Here is a 21,993-nt window from a genome sequence, read left to right on the forward strand (position 1 = left end):
TAAAATCTGCACTTGCAGCTGTGTGTCAGTGGAACTTACTCAGCAGTTTTTTCAGTTCCTACTCCTGCCAACCCAACCTATTAGCAGAAGAGCTCTGCAGAGGGCTGGCGATCCAGCTATACTGGTACAATAACACGCTCTGTGATAGAGCTGATCTGTAGGTTCCTAAAACAATAGGGTTACCATATGTCCGGATTTTCCCGGACATGTCCGGCTTTTTGGGCTCCAAATCCCCGTCCGGGGGGAAATCCCCAAAAGCCGGACATGTCCGGGAAAATCGGAGCGGGGCCGGGGGCTCCAGGGCCGGGGGCTCGGGGGACGGGCCGGCGGTGCTGGGACGGGACGGGGGCTCGGGGGACGGGCTGGCGGTGCCGGGCTGGGCCGGGGGCCCGGGGGACGGGACGGTGGTGCCGGGGGCCGGGCTGGGGACCGGCGGTGCGGTGCCGGGGGCTGGGGGTGCTCGGCCGGGGGCCGGGGACCGCAGTGCTGGGCGGGCCGGGGGCGGGGCCCAGGGCCGGCACCCCAGGGCCCGGGCCGACCCAGGCTGGAAACGCCGGGGGGGCCAGCCTGGGCCGCGCCTCCTCCCCCCCCCACACCCTCCCTTACCTGCTTCAGGCTTCCCGCGACTCAAATGTTCGCGGGAAGCAGGGGAGGGGGCGGAGACTTTGGGGAGGGGGCGGAGTTGGGGTGTGGGCGGGGCTGGGGGCGGGGCTGTGGCCCCGTGGAGTGTTCTCCTTTCGGAGGCACTCAATATGGTAACCCTAGATGAGTGAGAGGGAGGGGAGAAGTAAGAAAGTGAACTGGCATCAGAGCAGTTCAGATTGCTGGCAGCTTAATTCAGATATGCATTGGTCATTGTTTTAATTGTCAACCAGTGTGTATGTAGCTAATTGGCATATTTCTCCATTAGCCACAACTCCAGTACAGCAACCACATTCTTTAGTGCTATCTCACTTGCATTTGGGATGCTGACAGGTGTCTTGAGCTCCCTGGATCCGTGCCTCAGAATCCTGCAAGTTCATTGGTTGCTTGGGCCGATATTCATCAAGTGAAAGACAAACCTTATCCATCAGAAGAACACCTATTACAGCTCAGAAACATTGCTGGTATTTTGAAGAACATCAAGCTAGTGAAGCTATGGTCTGGAACCCTGGCTACAGTAGCATCACTGGATTGAGTTTTAGGGTGTCTGGCACTTGCAGTGCATTGAGAAAAGGGCATATACAAGTGAAACTGTTATATTCCAGGTCCTTGCCAAGGGCGGGGTTGGAAACCTGACTTTTCAAATCATTTCACTTGATCCCAACTTCCCTCCCTCACAGAAAGAGTTTGACTTGACCAATCAGATTGATAAATAGGACTAAATAGAGTCAGCCTTCCTCAGTTTCCATTTATTCATCACTTCACCTAGGCTGCCTAGTTTCCACACTGATGCCTTGCTAAGCACAGATGGGAGGTGTATTGATTTGACACTGGTGAATTTAAGACCAACATTCCCCTAGTTGCACTGCTAACTGTAGCAGCAGCTAAAAGGTATGGACTCTTTCTTGCTAACCAGGATGACACTTCCTCCTTCTGTGTCTTTTTCCTCCCAGGGGCTGTGTCATTGGACCAACGTTTCATTTCAGCGTACCATCCCTAAATTTTGGCGATGTCTCTTTTGGTGAGTATATTGTTCTTAGTTGCCAGTTGTAGGTGAGGTCTACTGCAATATTAAAATGAAACATTTTCATGCAAGAGCATCCACTGCATGAGATCCTTTGCATAAGGCTTTGGGGTACTAAACCAAGCTTTGTTTCGTAGAGTCAGCTGATTTGTAAGATTAATACATAATGGAAGTATTCCACATTGCAAAACAAGCATGGAGAGCTCTTTGCTGATGGATCAAGGTACCTGGGAGACAATCCTGATAATTGCATCTGGAAGGACCCAAATTTCCCACCCTGCATTTGGGCAGCTTTTAGTCACAAACACATGCAAATTAATGAGACAAAGTTCTTGAAAAGAAACTAGAATGTATTGGACTTTGTCAGGAATGATGGGATACGTTCAGCACCATCTAAAAGGAGCAGGAGTTTAACACCTCTTAGGCTAGGTCTACACTACCTGCCTGAATCGGTAGGTAGAAATCGACCTCTCGGGGATCGATTTATATCGTCGTGTCGGGACGCGACAATCGATCCCCGAATCGACGCTCTAACTCCACCAGCGGAGGTGGGAGTAAGCGCCGTCGACAGGAAGCCGCAGAAGTCGATTTTGCCGCCGTCCTCACAGCGGGGTAAGTCGGCTGCGATACATCGAATTCAGCTACGCTATTCACGTAGCTGAATTTGCGTATCTTAAATGGACTCCCCCCTGTAGTGTAGATGTACCCTTAAAGTTTTTGAATGGTGAGAGAAAACTAGGAGTTCTCAGGTTACATCACATTATATTATGCGCCATAGAATGTCCAAAGACAGAGTTTGATGGTAAGTAGTGATATGAGCTCTTTGTATTTCATCTCTCATGTGGACATGTCAAATAGGAGGAAGCAACCAGTGTAGCTAGTATCAATATTATACAGTATCCACCAGTGTTGTTGTTTTTTTAACGTAGACCTTGGCAGTAGCGTGGCTAGAAATGGTTTGGTCTAAGAAGGAGAAAGGGATGGGAAGGTGGAGTTAATTGTTCTCTGTACATCTCAGAGAGAGGAGAGTTAGTCATATCACTAACCTGTACCTGTCCTGGGCAATTATTTGAAATCCAAGGCAAAGAAATTACTTCTTCCACTGTCCTTTAGTGTGAGAAGTTAATTCATCCTGTGTGGACATCTCGCTATTGCCTACCTGCTAATATGCCCACTCAATAGCTCTGTGGTAGGCATTGATGTCCTAGATTCTGGTTTCTCCTCCATTGAAAGCATGGCATTGCTGACATACTCTTGTGTCCGTGCATTCAGAACATCTCCATTGAAATGTAGATTCTGACTCTCCATCTCAGCCTTACAAAAGCCTTTTCACAGGGATGATCTAAAGTTTAAATGTGAAATCAATTGTGGATTGATTGAAGGCACATTATCATTCTTGCATAGCGCGTCTGTGTTTTCATGCTGTCCATGGATTCTTTAAGAAAACTAATTACCGTTTCTGAGCACTTTCTTCCTTTCCATGCGTCACCATACTGTCTTTTACTGTTGTTTCCTTTTGAATAAAAAAATAAAATCACTCCAGACAGCTCATATTGGGGGAAAAAAAAGGAATAGGTGCAAAAACAATTAGGTAATGTGAGTTTCATTTCCTTTAATCTGATTTCATTAATGAGGCTCTGTCATTAGTAAGAGAGAGACTTTCATATCCTTGCTCCTTTTAAAATATACTATTAACTATTGCCATTGTCTGGCGACTTCAGCCAGTTTTGGAATTCTAGATAGTGTACATGTATCCTCCAAACTGATCTCCAACCTCTTTGCTAAATAAATTCCACAGAAGATTTCCATAGTGCTGGCCTGAGACAGGAGTTTATCACTGTAGGACTTGGGTAAATGACATCTGCATCTCCAAGTGGTTTCTTTCCATAGCCCTGGTCTACACTACGAGTTTAGGTCGAATTCAGCAGCGTTAGATCGATTTAATCCTGCACCCATCCACACGACGAAGCCATTTTTGACTTAAAGGGCTCTTAAAATCGATTTCTGTACTCCTCCCCGACTAGGGGATTAGCGCTGTAATCGACATCGCCGGGTCGAATTTGGGGTAGTGTGGACGCAATTCGACAGTATTGGCCTCTGGGAGCTATCCCAGAGTGCTCCATTGTGACCACTCTGGACAGCACTTTCAACTCAGATGCACTAGCCAGGTACACAGCAAAAGCCCCGCGAACTTTTGAATTTCATTTCCTATTTAGCCAGCATGGCGAGCTCATCAGCACAGGTGACCATGCAGTCCCAGAATCACAAAAGAGCTCCAGCATGGACCGAATGGGAGGTACTGGATCTGATCGCTGTTTGGGGAGACGAATCCGTGCTATCAGAACTCTGTTCCAAAAGACGAAATGCCAAAATATTTGAAAAAATCTCCAAGGGCATGATGGACAGAGGCTACAACAGGGACCCACAGCAGTGCCGCATGAAAATTAAGGAGCTCAGGCAAGCCTACCAAAAAAACCAAAGAGGCAAACGGTTGCTCCGGGTCAGAGCCCCAGACATGCCGCTTCTATGATGAGCTGCATGCAGTTCTAGAGGGGGCCCCTACCACTACCCCACCCCTGTCCGTGGACACCTGCAAGGGGGGGAGTCTCATACAACAGGGATGAGGATTTTGGGGACGAGGAAGATGAGGAGGTGTCAGAGGATGAGGGTAGTGCACAGCACGCAAGCGGAGAAACCATTCTCCCCGACAACCAGGAACTGTTTATCACCCTGGAGCCAATACCCTCCCAACCTTCCCAAGGCGGACTCATGGACCATGAAGCCAGAGAAGGCACCTCTGGTGAGTGTACCTTTTGTAAATATAATGCATGGCATAAAAGCAAGCGTGTTTAATGATTAATTTGCCGTTTAGACTTGGGATGCATTCGTGGTCAGTGCAGCTCCTCCTTTTAAATGGCCAACCCAACAGGTGCTTGTATGGGAAAGGAGGGCACTGCTGTTTGAAACCATTCCCACATGTTATGAAGGTTGAAGAAGCTGAAAGACTGTGGCTTACCATGGCTGCCTACAAGCCGAATTCTGTTGCCCAGCCCTCCATGTGTGATCTCTCACACCAAACCAGCAGGCCCTCAATATAAGAGGCAAAATGCGACCTTGTACCGAAAGCACATGTGCTATATAATGTTAACATCTTGGTTTGCCATGAAAGAGTCTACTCATTGTTCTCTAAAATGTGTCTTTTTAAATATTAGTCTCCCCTTTTTTTCCTCCTGCAGCTGCAAATGTTTCAACGCTCCCCCTATCATCTCCATCCCAGAGGCTAGCACAGATAAGAAGGCGAAAAAAACTCACTCGCGCTGAAATGTTCTCTGAACTCATGCAGTCCTCCCGCACTGAAAGAGCTCAGCAAAATGCGTGGAGACAGACAATGTCAGAGTCCAGGAAAGCAGAAAATGAACGCAAGGACAGGACAGACGCGCGAGAGGAGAGGTGGTGGGAGCAAGATGATAGGTGGCGGCAGCGTGATGAGAGGAGGCAGGATGCAATGCTGAAGCTACTGGAGGATCAAACTGATATGCTCCGGCATATGGTTGAGCTGCAGGAAAGGCAGCAGGATCACAGACCGCCGCTGCAGCCCCTGTGTAACCAACCACCCTCCTCCCCAAGTTCCATAGCCTCCTCACCCAGACGCCCGAGAACGTGGGGGGAGAGGGGCCCTCCGGGTACCCAACCACTCCACCCCAGAGGACTGCCCAAGCAACAGAAGGCTGGCATTTAATAAGTTTTGAAGTACATTGTGGCCTTGTCCTTCCCTCGTCCCCCACCCCTCCCGGGCTACCTTGGCAGTTATCCCCCTATTTGTGTGACGAATTAATAAAGAATGCATGAATTTGAAACAACAATGACTTTTATTGCCTCTGCAAGCAGAGATCGACGGCAGGGAGGTCTCAGTTGGCTTACAGGGAAATAGAGTGAACCAAGGGGGCGAGTTTTCATCAAGGAGAAACAAACAACTGTCACACAGTAGCCTGGCCAATCATGAAACTGGTTTTCAAAGCTTCTGTGCTCTTCTAACTGCCCTGGTGTCTGTCTGTGCGTAATCAGCAGCCAGGAGATTTGCCTCAACCTCCCACCCCTCCATAAACATCTCCCCCTTACTCTCACAGATATTGTGGAGCACACAGCAAGCAGTAATAACAATGGGAATATTGGTTTTGCTGAGGTCTAAGCAAGTCAATAAACTGCACCAGCGCGCTTTTAAACGTCCAAATGCACATTCTACCACCATTCTGCACTTGCTCAGCCTATAGTTGAACAGCTCCTGACTACTGTCCAGGGTGCCTGTGTATGACTTCATGAGCCATGGCATTAAGGGGTACGATGGGTCCCCAAGGATAACTATAGGCATTTCAACATCCCCAACAGTTATTTTCTGGTCTGGAAAGTAAGTTCCTTGCTGCAGCTGTTCAAACAGACCAGAGTTCCTGAAGATGCGAGCATCATGTACCTTTCCCGGCCATCCCACATTGATGTTGGTGAAACGTCCCTTGTGATCCACCAGTGCTTGCAGCACCATTGAAAAGTACCCCTTGCGGTTTATGTACTGGCTGCCAAGGTGGTCCGGTCCCAAGATAGGGATATGCGTTCCGTCTATCGCCCCACCACAGTTAGGGAATCCCATTGCAGCAAAGCCATCCACTATGACCTGCACATTTCCCAGAGTCACTACCCTTGATAGCAGCAGCTCAGTGATTGTGTTGGCTACTTGGATCACAGCAGCCCCCACCGTAGATTTGCCCACTCCAAATTGATTCCAGACTGACCGGTAGCTGTCTGGCATTGCAAGCTTCCAGAGGCCTATCACCACTCGCTTGTGAACTGTGAGGGCTGCTCTCATCTTGGTATTCTTGTGCTTCAGGGCAGGGGAAAGCAAGTCACAAAGTTCCATGAAAGTGCCCTTATGCATGCGAAAGTTTTGCAGCCACTGGGAATCATCCCAGACCTGCAACACTATGCGGTCCCACCAGTCTGTGCTTGTTTCCCAGGCCCAGAATCGGTATTCCACGGCATGAGCCTGCCCCATTGCCACCAGGATGTCCAAATTGCCAGGGCCTGTACTGTGAGAGAAGTCTGTGTCCATGTCCTCATACTCTCGTCACCGCGCTGCCGTTGCCTCCTCACCTGCTTTTGCAGGTTCTGGTTTGGACATACTGCAGGATAATGCACGAGGTGTTTACAATGCTCATAACTGCCGCGGTGATCTGAGTGGGCTCCATGCTTGCCGTGGTATGGTGTCTGCAGGAGAGCAGGAGAGCAGAGTGGCAGCAGAAGCGGTGGTAGGAAGACCAGTTTTTCTGACCTATTGCGCTGTCTGCGGCCAGAGCAGGAGAGCAGAGTGGCAGGGGAAGTGGTCGTTTGATGACAACGGTTAGCAGTCCTACTGCACCGTCTGCTGAAAGCAGTATGGCGCCCGCATGGAAAAAAGGCGCGAAATGATTGTCTGCCATTGCTTTCACAGAGGGAGGGGCGACTGACGACATGTGCCCAAAACCACCTGTGACAATGTTTTTGCCCCATCAGGCATTGGGAGCTCAACCCAGAATTCCAATGGGCGGCGGAGACTGCAGGAATTGTGGGATAGCTACCCACAGTGCAATGCTCCAAAAGTCGACGCTAGCCATGGTACCGTGGACGCACTCTGCCGACTTAATGCACTTAGTGGGGACACACACAATCGACTGTATACAATCACTTCCAAAAAAATCTACTTCTATAAATTCGACCTAATTTTGTAGTGTAGACATACCCTTACTTGAATGGATCTAATGCTTTGGAGAGTGGGTGATGTGCCATTTCTCCCACAGGTTTAGCTGACTGAGCAAGTAGACCAGTTCTGTCTGCTCTCATGAGTTAACCCCCTTAGTTGCTGCCTTATGCATGCCCTGTAAACTACAGAAGTGATAGGACATTCTTGCCAAGTACAATTGTCATATTGGGGTGTAAAGAAGAGCCAGTATGTGAGATAGCTGGAGCTTAAACCATTTAGAGGGCTGTCGGTAGATGCCATTACCCTGACTTTCACCTGGAACTGAATTTGACAGCCAATGCACTGTATAGGTGTTATATGTATTCACCAGCCTGCCTTGCCTTGCCTAGCAAGTGAGTAGGTGTGTTTTGAACCAGCTTCCAAGTGGACTTCAAGGTTGTCCTAGTAACATGTGCTACAGCAGGAAGTCATATGGTGACTGTAATGAGATCTATAGCAGAGAGGAAGGGGAGCAATTTCTTGGCCAAATGAAGATGGAAAAAGAGTGTTTCTGGTGTTTCCAGTTTCAATCCGGAAATCCATGAGCAGAAGTAAGTTTAATAGATTCTTCCCAGATTTCAAACCGTTTGGCAATAGATGGGCCGACACCCATGTTTGAGGGAGCAATCAGATTTTGTGCCAGTTCTTGAGAATGTTTCCCCTGCCAACTGACATCACTTCCTCTTTTTCCGGACTGATTTTAATCCACTCAAATAATAGAACTTCAATTGAATTAATGGGACAAGCAAAGGTCTGAAGATCAGGCTGAGTTAGCATTTATAACTGGTGTGTGTGCAAGAGTTGTAAAACTCATTTTATTTATAATAAAGAAGTAATCCTATGAGTGTCTGATTGACAGGGAAAAACTAGAAGAACCAACCTTAGTTCCTTCAGACTCGAACTGTGACAAAGCACATGGAAACTCATGCAATCTGTATAGTTATTATTTCCTCAACAATAGCACTAGTTCCTGACAATGTGATTCAGGACTGGTAAACTTCCAACATTTACTGGTTAGAACCCACTCAGCAGAAAAAGCAGTCTTCAGATTTTGATGTGCCTTGGTAGCGGTGCATTTTTAGTAGGTAGCAGGAGTGTAGCAGCTTTGCTTATATTCATCACTAGTGATCCAGTCCTGCTCTTAGTGAAATTGACTGAAGTTTCACCATTTTCCACTGAGAACAGGACCATGTCTTAGATAGCAGCAAACTTGCAGTGGAAGGATCTTTCCATGGTGCTGTAGTTCCCAAAGGATTCATCATTCTGATTCTTTTGCCACCCTTTCTCACAGTGAGTAGTACCATGTGCTGTATTTTATTTATGTATTGAAAATCATGGAGTAAAATGCTGTTCAGCATGAGCAAGGGTGGCAGAATCTGGGTCTTATTCCAATATGCTCATCACACTCTCTCTAGACGTAGGTTCAAAAATGAATAACAATCAGGGCTAGTTAGAGAGGACTTCTCCTAACTAAAGCTGTAATGAAAATCTTCTGACATTTGGTGATCAAGAATGGTAAGTTAGTATTCCCATGGAATCAATCTGTGTGATCAATTTACAAGGAAACCAAGTGAAGATTAATTACTTGCTTAGCTTCTCAATTAACTATGATTCAGTTTGAACAGAGCTAAATTCCAAGCACAGCTTTTATCATTCTGAAATATGCACACTAGAAATCAAAGGATAATTCAGTGACATTCTTTTCTAGGAAAAAGCAACAGAGGGTCCTGTGGCACCTTTAAGACTAACAGAAGTATTGGGAGCATAAACTTTTGTGGGTAAGAACTTCACTTCTTCTAAAGTGCATCTGAAGAAGTGAGGTTCTTACCCACGAAAGCTTATGCTCCCAATATTTCTGTTAGTCTTAAAGGTGCCACAGGACCCTCTGTTGCTTTTTACAGATTCAGACTAACACGGCTACCCCTCTGATTCTTTTCTAGGGTTTCCTCGGTCCTTATCATGTTGCCTCAGTAACACGTCTTTGATCCCCATGACATTCAACCTTCGTGTCCCTGGGGATGGCCCTGGGGATCCAAGTGTTACTAGTTCTGTTCAGACCTTGGACATCACAAGAACATCCTGGAGAAAGGGAGCCCAGGGAAGTGTCAAGCCAAAAGAATTTACCATAACACCCAGTAGTGGTACCATTCGCTCTCATGAGCTCCTGGATATCCAGGTACAGTATATGTCAAACTACAGTTGAACAAGAGAGTCTGATGATTTGCAAAGCTAAAACAAGGCTTTTGTTACTATTGGGTTTATTGTAATGTGAGTAATCCAAGAGCTTTTCATAACCCCAGTTTTGGAGGCACTCAAAGAGGTGCAGTTCGGTTTCCAAAGCTGCAAGTCCAGATTATGAATTTCAACCACAATAGTCACATATGAATGAGTTTCCTGATGTGAATTTAGAGAACTTCTCATAGCAGGTGGTCTTTGATTTAAAGTGGGAGGAGGAAGAAATAGGATGGAAAGTAGTAGTTAAAAAGTAATGCTTTACAGTATATAAGCAAAAATAGTTCACTCTCTTTCTCATTCTCACATTCACTCTCCCACTAAGTCACATTACATGCAATGATCTCCAGGGGGGACAGTGAAAGTTAGGGTATCCATTAATGATCCCAGTCGCTCTTGGGCCAAATTTTGCTTTCAGTTACCATTATAAATTTGGAATAATTCTATTCAAGTCAGTAGACTGCCTCTGGAATTACACTGGTATAACTGAGAGCAAAATTTGGCCCCTGGATTTTAAAGCCACAATGAATTTATTTAATTTATTTGTGTTCAGGAGACTGGGTTACAGGGAATCTTTTAAGTCTCACTACCAGACTGAAGGAGCTAATATCATCATGGAAATGACTATTTTTTCCATTTCTGTAACTGAGATTTTGTCCTGTAACACACTAAAAAAAAAAAAACATTATCTCATTCTAGTGACAATGTGTAGTGTTTGGTTTGCATTTCAACTCATAGCCAAAATATGGTACAGTCCACTTTCATATTCAGCTACAGTTGAAGGTGATTGATTGGATGGATTTCCACCATATCTGTAACATTAGCTTGAAAGTCAAGGTCTTTTTATGAGAAGGAGATTTTAGGCAAAGCTGAACTCTGGCGTAGAGATCTGCACTTGTGTAAGGATCCTGGTGTGGGTTATGGAGCAGAATCCTCTGTCTCCTTTTGCTTTAATGAGGAAGTTTGGAGGAGATAAACCTGTGGGGTCTCTCACTTCTTAACTTGGTTTTGCAAACATCCCAGGGCAACCAAACTATTCACTTATGGAGCAAATTCAGCCTGGGTAAGTGGACACATTTGAAGTCAATGGAGTTGCACCTGGTAACATTTAGCTAGTATTTGGCCTTGTATCTCAATTCAGAGATTGTCCAAATGTAACTTTACTCCAAGGGGCCATCTGTTGTAGGCAAACCTACAGATGAAGATTTAGATCAAAATCCTTGTGTTAATCATCAGACCCACACAAAGGGGAAGAGGAGAAAAGGCAAATGTGACAGCCTGTCACTCCAATATTCACCACTGTCATGTAATTAGAATATGTTTTGTACAAAGTATGTCTTGAGAGGTATCATTCTAAAAGTCTTAATCTGCTAAACATTAATATCTCGTTGGATTGTATGTGCTATCATCGTATGTGAAGTTATGAAGTTTGGCTGTGTATGTGTCACCGAAACATGTTGTGTGGCTGAAAATACCCACAAGCAGCCTTTCAGGTACAACAGTAAAAAGGCCAAACAATGTTAATGGCTTATTGAGGAAATCCACGGAAGCACAAGGATTACCCCAGGAGCTGTGTACAACAGAAACCTCTCAGAGACAGCACTACACAATGGGAACTGTTTGACCCAGGTCATAGCAAAAGAGCTTTCCAGCAAATGGGAAGAAGATATAAAAGGGGCACAATGAGATCATGATGGGACCTCATTCTCCCTGCAACAATACACCTGGAAACACCTGAGGGGCAAGGACTGAACTGTGGGAAGTGATGGTCCCAGGCTAGAGGGATCTTTAGCCTGTGTATGAAAACTTGGGAAAGCCAAGGCAACTTGTGCCTTAAGAATCTGCCAGCCTGTTTATCACGCAGGGTGAGAATTTGTTAATTTATATCCTACCTATCTAGTGTGTTAAACTCAGTTTGCGGTTTTTGTTTATTTACTTAGGTAATCTGCTTTGATCTGTTTGCTATCACGTATAATCACTTAAAATCTATCCTTTGTAGTTAAATAACTTGTTTTTGTTTTAAACCCAGTTTGTGTAATTCATAACTGGGGGGCCAAAAAAGCTGTGCATCTCTCTCCACATTGAGGGAGAGGGTGAGTTTCATGAGCTTACACTGGACAGTTCTCTGTGCAGTGCAAGATGATACAATTTTGGGTTTACTCTCCAGAGGGGGAGTGCACTTGAGTACTAGGCTATTCCTTAGCTGAAAGCCTTCCCGTGCAGTCCTGATTTCAGTGTCTGTGTCTTTCTGCAGCTGGGTGTGTCTTTACCTGTGTGTGTGCCAGAGGAGGCTTGAGGGCCTGGCTTAGCAGGACGGGATGAGAGAGGCCAGGCTGGTGGAGCAGGCAGGCTCAGTGGTACCCCAGTACATCAGGTGGCACCTTGGAAGGGGGGGCAACCCATCACAGCAAGCTTGGTTGTGCCGTAGGTCCTGAGCTGTGTTCCTGGGGAGGGCTTAATGCTCAGAGAGGATGGGAGATGTCTGCTGCAGCACACTTTATTTTTATTCCATATGGTAACATCCGTTGCAGCCCCTTAGCTCAGGAGTCCATTGGGCTGGTCACATCCCTGAGCCAGCCGACCATGGAGCGTATGCAGCTGTCATTAGCCATTCCCACTGCTGTCGGCTAGAACGGCTGCTGTGTGGGAGCGGACATTCTTCTTCCACTAACCCACCTGCATAGGACAGGACAGGCTTTGTCTTTGGCATTTTGGCTTTGTTATTCTGCTGTCTCCAGTAAGAAAGGTAACAAATATAGCTGTTTTCACAGTGGAACTTTCTATTTTGCACTCTGGGAATTTTAACTTATTATTCAACTGTGAACTCATCTCCAGACAGATCGAAGGAGAGAGACACTCCTTTTTACAGAGTCGTGGCTAAAATAAATCAGAGAAAACAGGCAACAATACGTGTCATCCTTGATGTGCACACAGCATGGGAGGGTTCTAGATGATGATCTGTTTGCTAAAACATAAGGATGACTAGGGTGACTCCTGGCTCCTTTTCATTCTTAATGACAGCAGACTTAGGAAGACCATCGCTTCCGACCCCCGTGAGTGCTCAGACCCCTGTGAATGCTCAGTACCAAGATGTAGAGCTTGCTGAGGAAAAGAACTGCAGCTTTTTAAGCCATCATGGATGCCCATTGTTATTTAAAGTGATCCTCCTTGGGAAAAAATTCATGTGCTGGAGGAACCAACTAGGGGCCGTGCTCCTCTTGACCTGCTGCTCACAAAGAGGGAAGAATTGGTAGGGGAAGTAGAAGTGGATGGCAACCTGGGCAGCAGTGACCATGAGATGATTGAGTTCAGGATCCTGACAAAAGAAAGAAAGGAGAGCAGCAGAATACGGACCCTGGACTTCAGAAAAGCAGACATTGACTCTCTCAGGGAACTGAAGGGCAGGAGCCCCTGGGAGGCTAATATGAGGAGGAAAGGAGTCCAGGAGAGCTGGCTGTATTTTAAAGAAGCCTTATTGAAGGCACAGGAACAAACCATCCCAATGTGCAGAAAGAATAGCAAAGATGGCAGGCGACCAGGTTGGCTTAACAGAGAAATCTTCGGTGAGCTTAAACATAAAAAGGAAACTTACAAGAAGTGGAAACTTGGACAGATGACTAGGGAGGAGTATAAAAATATTGCTCAAGCATGTTTGGGTGTAATCAGGAAGGCCAAAGCACAATTGGAGTTGTAGCTAGCAAGGGATGTGAAGGGTAACAAGAAGGGTTTGTACAGGTATGTTAGCAACAAGAGGAAGGTCAGGGAAAGTGTGGGACCCTTACTGAATGAGGGAGGCAACCTAGTGACAGATGATGTGGAAAAAGCTGAAATACTCAATGCTTTTTTTGCCTCGGTCTTCACAGGCAGGGTTAGCTCCCAGACTGCTGCACTGGGCAGCACAATATGGGGAGGAGGTGAGCAGCCCTTAGTGGCGAAAGAACAGGTTATGGACTATTTAGAAAAGCTGGACATGCACAAGTCCATGGGGCCGGATGCACTGCATCTGAGGGTGCTGAGGGAGTTGGCTGATGTGATTGCAGAGACATTGGCCATTATCTTTGAAAACTTGTGGCGATTGGGGGAGGTCCCAGACGACTGGAAAAAGGCAAATATAGTGCCCACCTTTAAAAAAGGGAACAAGGAGATCTCAGGGAACTCACTTCAGTCTGCGGCAAAATCATGGAGCAGCTCCTCAAGGAATCCATTTGAAGCACTTGGAGAAGAGGAAGGTGATCAGGAACAGTTGACATGGATTCACCAAGGGCAAGTCATGCCTGACCAACCTGATTCCCTTCTGTGAGGAGATAACTGGCTCTGTGGATATGGGGAAAGCTGTGGATGTGATATATCATGACTTTAGCAAAACTTTTGATACGGTTTCCCACAGTATTCTTGCCAGCATGTTAAAGAAGTATGGGCTGGATGAATGGACTATAAGGTGGAGAGAAAGCTGGCTATATCGTCGGGCTCAACACGTAGTGATCAACGTCTCGATGTCTAGTTGGCAGCTGGTATCAAGCGGAGTGCCCCAGGGGTCTGTCCTGGGACCGGTTTTGTTCAACATTTTCATTAATAATCTGTATGATGGGATGGATTGCACCCTCAGCAAGTTCGTGGATGACACTAAGCTGAGGGGAGAGGTAGATACGCTGGAGGGTAGGGATAGGGTCCAGAGTGACCTAGACAAATTAGAGAATTGGGCTAAAAGAAATCTGATGAGATTCAACAAGGACAAGTGCAGACTCCTGCATTTAGGAAGGAAGAATCCCATGCACTGCTACAGGCTGGGGACCGACTGGCTAAGCAGCAGTTCTGCAGAAAAGGACCTGGGGATTACAATGGATGAGAAGTTGGATATGAGTCAGCAGTGTGCCCTTGTTGCCAAAAAGGCTAATAGCATATTGGGCTGCATTAGTAGGAACATTGCCAGCAGATCGAGGAAAGTGATTATTCCTGTCTATCAGACACTGATGAGGCCACATCTGGGATATTGCATCCAGTTTTGGTTCCCCCACTACAAGAAGGATGTGGACAAATTGGAGAGAGTCCAGCAGAGGGCAACAAAAATGATTAGGGGGCTGGGGCACATGACTTATGAAGAGAGGCTGAGGGAACTGGTCTTATTTAGTCTGCAGAAGAGAAGAGTGAGGGGGGATTTGATAGCAGCCTTCAGTTACCTGAAGGGGGGTTCCAAAGAGGAGGGAGCTCGGCTCTTCTCAGTGATGGCAGATGACAGAACAAGGAGCAATGGTCTCAAGTTGCAGTGGGGGAGGTCTAGGTTGGATATTAGGAAAAACTTTAATTAGGAGGATGGGTTACCTAGGGAGATGGTGGAATCTCCATCCTTAGAGGTTTTTAAGGCCCAGCTTGACAAAGCCCTGGCTGGGATGATTTAGTTGGGGTTGTTCCTGCTTTGAGCAGGGGATTGGACTAGATGACCTCCTGAGGTCTCTTCCAACGCTAATCTTCTGTGATTCTATGAAAAGAAAAATCAGTTGCTTTGCTAAAGCCACATTTCCCCATTTTTCCATTCTATGGATCACATTATATTAAAAAAATAATCGTGGAGCCCATCTCTGGTTCTAGACTTTCCAATTCCTTACAATTTTGGTCTCAAAATGCTTCCTTAATGGTCCACCAGATAAGGCTTCCTGGACCAGTGATGGTCCAAAGATCCTCAACTGAGAACCATTGATACAACCAGTGCAACCTTATTCAACAGAAAGCAACAGAGGGTCCTGTGGCACCTTTAAGACTAACAGAAGTATTGGGAGCATAAGCTTTCGTGGGTAAGAACCTCACTTCTTCCTTGCATCTGAAGAAGTGAGGTTCTTACCCATGAAAGCTTATGCTCCCTGTACCTATTGGGTTCCGGGAAGTGGGCGGGCGTAAGCCCGCCCACTGCTAAAGGATCCCCCCCCAGCCTAAGGGGAGGATCCACAGGGCCTGGAACTCAAATAATTACGGGGGACAACTAATGTAAAAACAGGGACAGGAGTGTGGTCAAAGGGTCAAAAGAAGAGAACCAGACGGGGACACCGAGCAGAGAACCCCGGACAGCGCCCACTGCTCCTCAAAGGCTTCAAGGGAGCCAGTGGACGCCGCCCAGAGGAACTCTGCCCGGATACGTGAACGGACAGAGGATCGGAAACAGGCCCCGCAGTCACAGGCACCTCCATCGGCCAACCTCCTCTCCCTGGTTTTATAGATGGCCTGTTTAGCCAGTGCCAAGAGGAAGTTGACCAGGAGGTCCCGCGACTTTGTGGGGCCACGGATAGGGAGTGCATAAATGAGAAGGTGAGGGGAAAAGTGTAACCAAAAACGTAACATAATATCGGTGAGGAGCCGGTGTAGGGGCTGCAACCTGGCACACTCTAAGTAAACGTGAGCCAGGGTCTCCCTCACGCCGCTTATGCTCCCTGTAGTGGGGCAGCTGCCCCACTCCCTGAGATTATGGGCTGCGGCAGGCCAGTGGGCCGGCGCAGACACACAGCCAATGAGAGAAGGGCTTACTGGGAGCCAATCAGGGCCAGGCTCAGCCCTATAAAAGACTGCACAGAGAGCGAGCAGTCAGTCTGTCCCAGGCCTTCAAGAGGGGAAGGTCTATCTCTAAGCTGGGAGACTAGCACCGCGGACAACGCAGTGCTGGCCAGGCTCAGGGAGCAGAGGGGAGCTCTAGCCTGAGGCCTGCCAGGCGGCAGACCCTGAGTGGAAGGGCCTAGCGGGTGCAAGGGGCCGTAGGGGAAGCAGCCCAGGGAAGCGGACAGACGAGGGGAGAGTAGGAGGACAGCGAGGCTGCCGCCAGAGGGTCCCTGGGTCGGGACCCAGAGTAGAGGGCGGGCCTGGGTTCCTCCCTACCCCCTTGCAGTACATCTAGCCATTGGCCGTAGGGAGCGGCCAGTACAGACCACGCCAGATCCCTGACGGGAGGGATTAGACTTTGGGGTGTGTGGTTGACTACGGTGGCTGGACAAGGAGACTGCTGATTGACCCCTCCCGGAAGGGGGTGTGGAAAGACAGAGGGGCACTGCCGGAGGGCAGTGGTCCTGAAGAGGACGCCGCGAGTTGGTGAGCGACGTGGGCTCAGACACGCCAACCGAGGGCGAGACGACGGTCGGGACACCACTAGGAGGGGGCGCTCCACTGGACTGAGCTAATTCCCGGAACAACTAGTAGGAGGCACCACGGTGGTGAGTCCCAACCCCGTTACACTCCCAATACTTCTGTTAGTCTTAAAGGTGCCACAGGACCCTCTGTTGCTTTTTACAGATTCAGACTAACACGGCTACCCCTCTGATGCTTACTCAACAGAGTCCTTCTCCAGCAAATGATCTCCAAGTTCCAAAAGCCCAACAAAGGGGATACTAGAGGTTGTTGAATGAGCACCCCTTCTGAGGGATTGCGTTAGAAAATAAAGTATTTGTTCCCCTTTTCCTGCACTAGGTGACCTTATGTTCCAACACTGTGAAGAAATATGAAATGGCATTGGTGGTGGATGTGGATGGTATCGGAGAGGAAGTGCTGGCACTCCTAATCACAGCGAGGTATTGACACCCCCTTTGCATCCATTCCCCCTTTGTCCCTGTGTCACCTACACTATGCTGCCATGTACACAATATGCTGGATTTATCCCTCTCTTCTAAAACAAGAACCACTGTTTAATATGATTATTGTGCATAGTTGGGCACTAGCACTAAAAACTGTGACAAAGTACTGTAAACAACACATGCTGAAAAGCACCTGTACTAAAGATAAGGGAAAGGCCCTGAGCCTTTTTCAACATGGGAAGAGTCAGAGTATTTATAATTGTCCGTGACTTTCAGTGTTTGCAACAGATTTCATGTGTGAAGAGCCCAACTGCCATCCCTTTTCATCCTGAGTATTGTACTTAACTCAGGTTGTAACCAAAGGGGTGTATTCACTTCCTGCAGTGGAAAATCTATTTGGCATGGAGACATCCGAGGCCTGGATGCCAATGCAATGATGGGGCTAGTTTCAAACAATTAGTATGTGGATTAATACCGAAGAGTTTAAGACAAAATTCTGAATTTTAGCTAGGAGAAATAAACAAAAGATGGTGACGAGGGAAGATTATTATTAATTATTATTATTTCCTTTATAGAATGAGCTCAGCTTCATCTGCTTTCCTCTCGTTTTAGTTATTTGCCATCACAGATTTGAGCCAGGGGTCATTTTTCCTGGGTCAGATCCTGTAGGACTGTTGTAACTCGGTTGACTTCAGGGCAGTTACAAAAGGGATGCATTTGGCCCTGTATCTATAATTGTGTATATATAGCTGGGGGGAGGGCAGTTTTAAAAGACCTTGGTACTGGCTTAGCACTGCTCCCTTTGAAGTCAATGTGAACTTTGTCATTGACTTCAGTGGGAACAGGGTTAGGCCAACACTGAGTCTGGAAAATCGCACCTGAAATCAATTTTGTAGGATAATTAGGAGATCATCATACAGGAACACTAATGGACATGACTTTCATCAGCCTGGTGGTCCCCCTGACTCCTCTCTGATACATCCTGCAGAAGGCAGCAGTTTCCCCAATTTGTAAATTAAGATGTTTTCCTTCTATCAGCTAAACAGCTTCTCAAATCCAGATAAAGGAGGAAGATTTGTATTCTGGGTTAATGGGTAGGTGTTGCAGAATGACAAGAGACAGAAAGCTCCCTGGAGGCTCAGATACAAACCCAAAATCACCCTTTCCAAGTTGGGTTTTAGGGCAGGGGTGTCAAGTTAATTCACATGAACACAGATTTGGCAGAAGTCTCTAGCTGCACATTCCTTCCATGCAGAAAACACAAAAAATATAAACCAACCAGTACATATTGTTCAGGCTAAGAAAGCTCAACATGTTAGCAGGGTTCCAGTCTGAGAAATTGCACCCTGCTTGAATGCTTGCTGGTGTTAACAGAACACTATTGAGTAGAGACCCATGGCAGTTTCCCCATATGTCCTTTAACAGAGATTGTTGATTAAAAAGTGAATAAAAAGAATTTTAAGATGATTAATGACTGTATGGGTGTAAAGCCTCTATGTGACAATGACAAATATGTTATGGGAGTAAACAAATACTAGATTCTCTTGGTATCTGTAATGCTGTTTTTTGGCGGGCTAGATGTGTTGTTCCTCCACTGCGTGTGGCTAACCCTGTGGTGAAGTTTGGACGGTGTTTCCTGAAGTTCCCTTACCAGCAGATGGTGATGCTTGTGAACGACACTGAGCTTCCAGGGTGCTACGGGGTTCTCCCTCAGGTTTGTCATCTCACCCTCCCTTTCTGCTGCTTCTCTTCCATTTCCATGGGGCTCTCTGAGAATGGAAGGGGTATTTCCCGACTAGCACATAACAGATAATATTAAATGCTGTGTTATTGTTGTCTCTAGCCTCACCCGCATTTGATGTGAGAATGTTTAAGTTCTCTTCTTTGGAACTCTCTTGCAAGTGAGAACTTAAAAGTTCTTAAAGGGGTGGGTCCCACAGCATTGAAAGCAGGAGTGATTCTTTGAAAGATACAAGACATTATAACCACAAGGGTTTCTTTCTGAGAGGCTGAAGTTCACAAGAGGAAAGGGAAGAAAGCCACTGACTGAGTCCATAGCCTGTGGTCTGTGTGGCATTTCCTAATATTTCATGGTGTAACACATTCTACAACAGGAAAGGGGAACAATTCAAAGCCTTCTGTGAGCTCTGTTTATGAGTCAGCAGTAGGCTGGGCTGAACAGGTGCAGCTGCTGTGGGAGCCACTGGGACAGATTCAGTGGTGGCATAGTTACACATTAGGCATTAGTTGGTTAGAAAGCAGTTGTCAATGTCGACTTGCACCAATCTACAAGATTTTCAAAGCAAGCAGAACTCGCAAGCCAGGGGCCCATTTCACTTTACTGGTAAAAACCAGGCTGCAGTCTCTGGCAACAGAGAGATTACTGGCATGTGGGCCTCACAATTCCATATCCCCCATGAGGACTGGAGCCAGCAAAGGAGGAGTTGGGGCCAGAGTGCCTGGAAGGGACACTGACTCACCGTATATTCCTGGGAGCCTCCATTGGTGAGCCCCAGCTGGAACCTAAAGCTGCCTTCGTCCTAGGGTGAATCCCTTGTGGAGACATCTCTCCTGAGAGCAATGGAACTCCTGGGCCTACACGGATGAGTCAAACCCTGAAGGAGCTGAAGGGGAGAGTTGCTTTCCTTGCTATCTCACAGGAGAGTGTAAGCTAAAGCAGCTAGGCCACTCCTTCTGCAATTCTCCGAGACCAGATTTAGCCCTGGTATAATGGAAATGGCACCTGTTTACCCAGAGCTAAATTTGGACCCCGCAGAATACCAAACTGGGGTAAGTTTTGCTACTTACACTTGTTTATACTAGTTTCTAGCTAACTTTACTCCCCCATTTACATGCCGTTAAATGTAGTCCATTGTATTTTATTTTTACTTACTCTCTGTTGCTTTTAATATCCTCAGGGGTGATTGAAAATGTCCTTCCCCTCATATTTTTCCTATTTCCATCTGGCAGACATGGACACTGTTCCATATTTTCTGGGGCACCAGCCAACATAGCCACTGTGTTCTCTTTCATTTTGAGTAACTCTTTCCTAATGAAACCTGGAGATGCTTGGAACAGGTGCCCCTGGTATTCAATCTGTTCGATTGGTTGGATCGCATTTAGGTGATGCCTCAGGCAAGTAAATGTCTGTACTGGTTCCTGGAAAGATTTAGAAATTGGAGGGCCAGAAGGAGCTATTGTAACACAGGCCAGAGAATTTCACCCAGTAATACCTGCCTCATGCCTATAACTTCTACTGAGCCATAGCAGGTCCCTTAGAAAGAGACCCAGTCTTGATTTAAAGACTGCAAGTGATGGAGAACCTACCACGTCCTGTGGTGAGCTGTTCCAATGGTTAATTACCCTACATGTTAGAAATGTGCGCCTTCAGCTGTGCTGTTTTGCATATTTTATAGTCTATCTCTGGCTGAAATTCTCCCCTGCGCAGAAGGCAGGCGCTTGTCTGTGCATCACTTCAATCCCACAAAGTCCTCAAAATAGGGGTCAGTATAGACTTTGTGCTAGTCCTCTGCACCACGCTCAATTTCCCCCTTTGAACCCAGTGTTTTGCATGTGATTCTTTTAACTGTGCGATAATTGTAATGTTTTTAAATGTCAAGGAATGGAAAGTTTCCAAAGAAGTCATGGTGAAGATAATGTTCTGGTTATGTCTCTGCACAGGAGTATGAGGAGAAGCCCTCTGTGCTATACTCCAGCCCCAGGCCTTGTGGCATTATTCAACCTCACAGCACTGTGGAGATCCCCTTAGCACTGGAAACCCAAGTGACTGGACAGCAGGACACTGTGGCTTCCATAGCCATGTTTGGGAGTGAAGACCTCCGCCTGGTGAGACCCTGATGATGAAATACACCTTGTGTCTGCACCAATGTTCTCTCTGGAGTGTGAAGACCTGTACTGAGGGTGGTCTTTGCTCATTTGACAGTGCACACTGCATGCTTGTATTCAGACAGTCTAGTTCTTTACAATTCCAAGGACTTTTCTGGTGAATTCAAAAGCTGCAGTAGTAAACTCATGTCATTAGAGAGTAAATATCACTGTGATAGAAGTCAGATGTTTTGAGGTTAATTGCACTGCTCATACCAATAACGAGGAGAGTCAGGAAAAATCAAACCTGTTTCAGTTGGCAAGAAGAATATGGGCCTGATCCCAGAAAGTGCCGAGTGCCCTTCACTACTGTATAAAGTCAAGGCGAACAGAGGGAGTTTAGAACCTTGCAGGCCTGTGTCTTTTGAAGGGGCGTGAGAGGAGTATACAAGTAATGACTGGTGCAGAGACGGTAAATTGGGCATTACTATAGACCGTTTGCTGTAGTTCACATCAAAAGGGACAGTGCAATGGAAAGGCCCCAAATTTAAATCTTTTACATAGCTTGGCTGGGGTTTTCGGAAGCACCTAAGGATAGTCACTGGGAGTCAGGCACCTAACTCCCCTTTAGGTGCTTCACCTAACATGACTACCTGGAGGACTCATTGCCACCAGAAACCATAGAGACCAGGAGCTAAGTGTGATTCCAAAAGATTAGATGTTTATTATGAATAATGAGAGAGAATAAAAAAGAAAAGAATAAACCCTCATGATTAATTGCATAAGCCAAGAACTAACTGCCTGGGGATAGAAAGGAAACTTTCCTTATGGGCAAATGTTTCCATTGGCATTATGGAGAGTACTCTGAAATATCTGGAACTGCCTCTCTTTGTAGATGAACCCTTGGTCTAAGCCACTATAGCAATTCCTTTGTCTCTAAGGGCTTGGCTACACTC

At 46.7% G+C, this 21,993-nt stretch overlaps 1 protein-coding gene across 1 annotated transcript in view; it reads left to right on the forward strand.

Moving 5' to 3' along the window:
• HYDIN (HYDIN axonemal central pair apparatus protein) overlaps window positions 1-21,993 on the forward strand; it is a 372,923-nt gene that overhangs the window by 125,338 nt on the left and 225,592 nt on the right. Inside the window, exons 12-16 of the mRNA XM_034788808.1 lie at window positions 1,596-1,663; window positions 9,374-9,609; window positions 17,109-17,209; window positions 18,791-18,926; window positions 20,894-21,058. Coding sequence (XP_034644699.1) covers window positions 1,596-1,663; window positions 9,374-9,609; window positions 17,109-17,209; window positions 18,791-18,926; window positions 20,894-21,058 — 706 coding nt within the window. The remainder of the gene's footprint in view (window positions 1-1,595; window positions 1,664-9,373; window positions 9,610-17,108; window positions 17,210-18,790; window positions 18,927-20,893; window positions 21,059-21,993) is intronic.

Source organism: Trachemys scripta, chromosome 13 (genome assembly GCF_013100865.1).
Source record: "Trachemys scripta elegans isolate TJP31775 chromosome 13, CAS_Tse_1.0, whole genome shotgun sequence".
Classification (NCBI taxonomy): Eukaryota; Metazoa; Chordata; order Testudines; family Emydidae; genus Trachemys; species Trachemys scripta.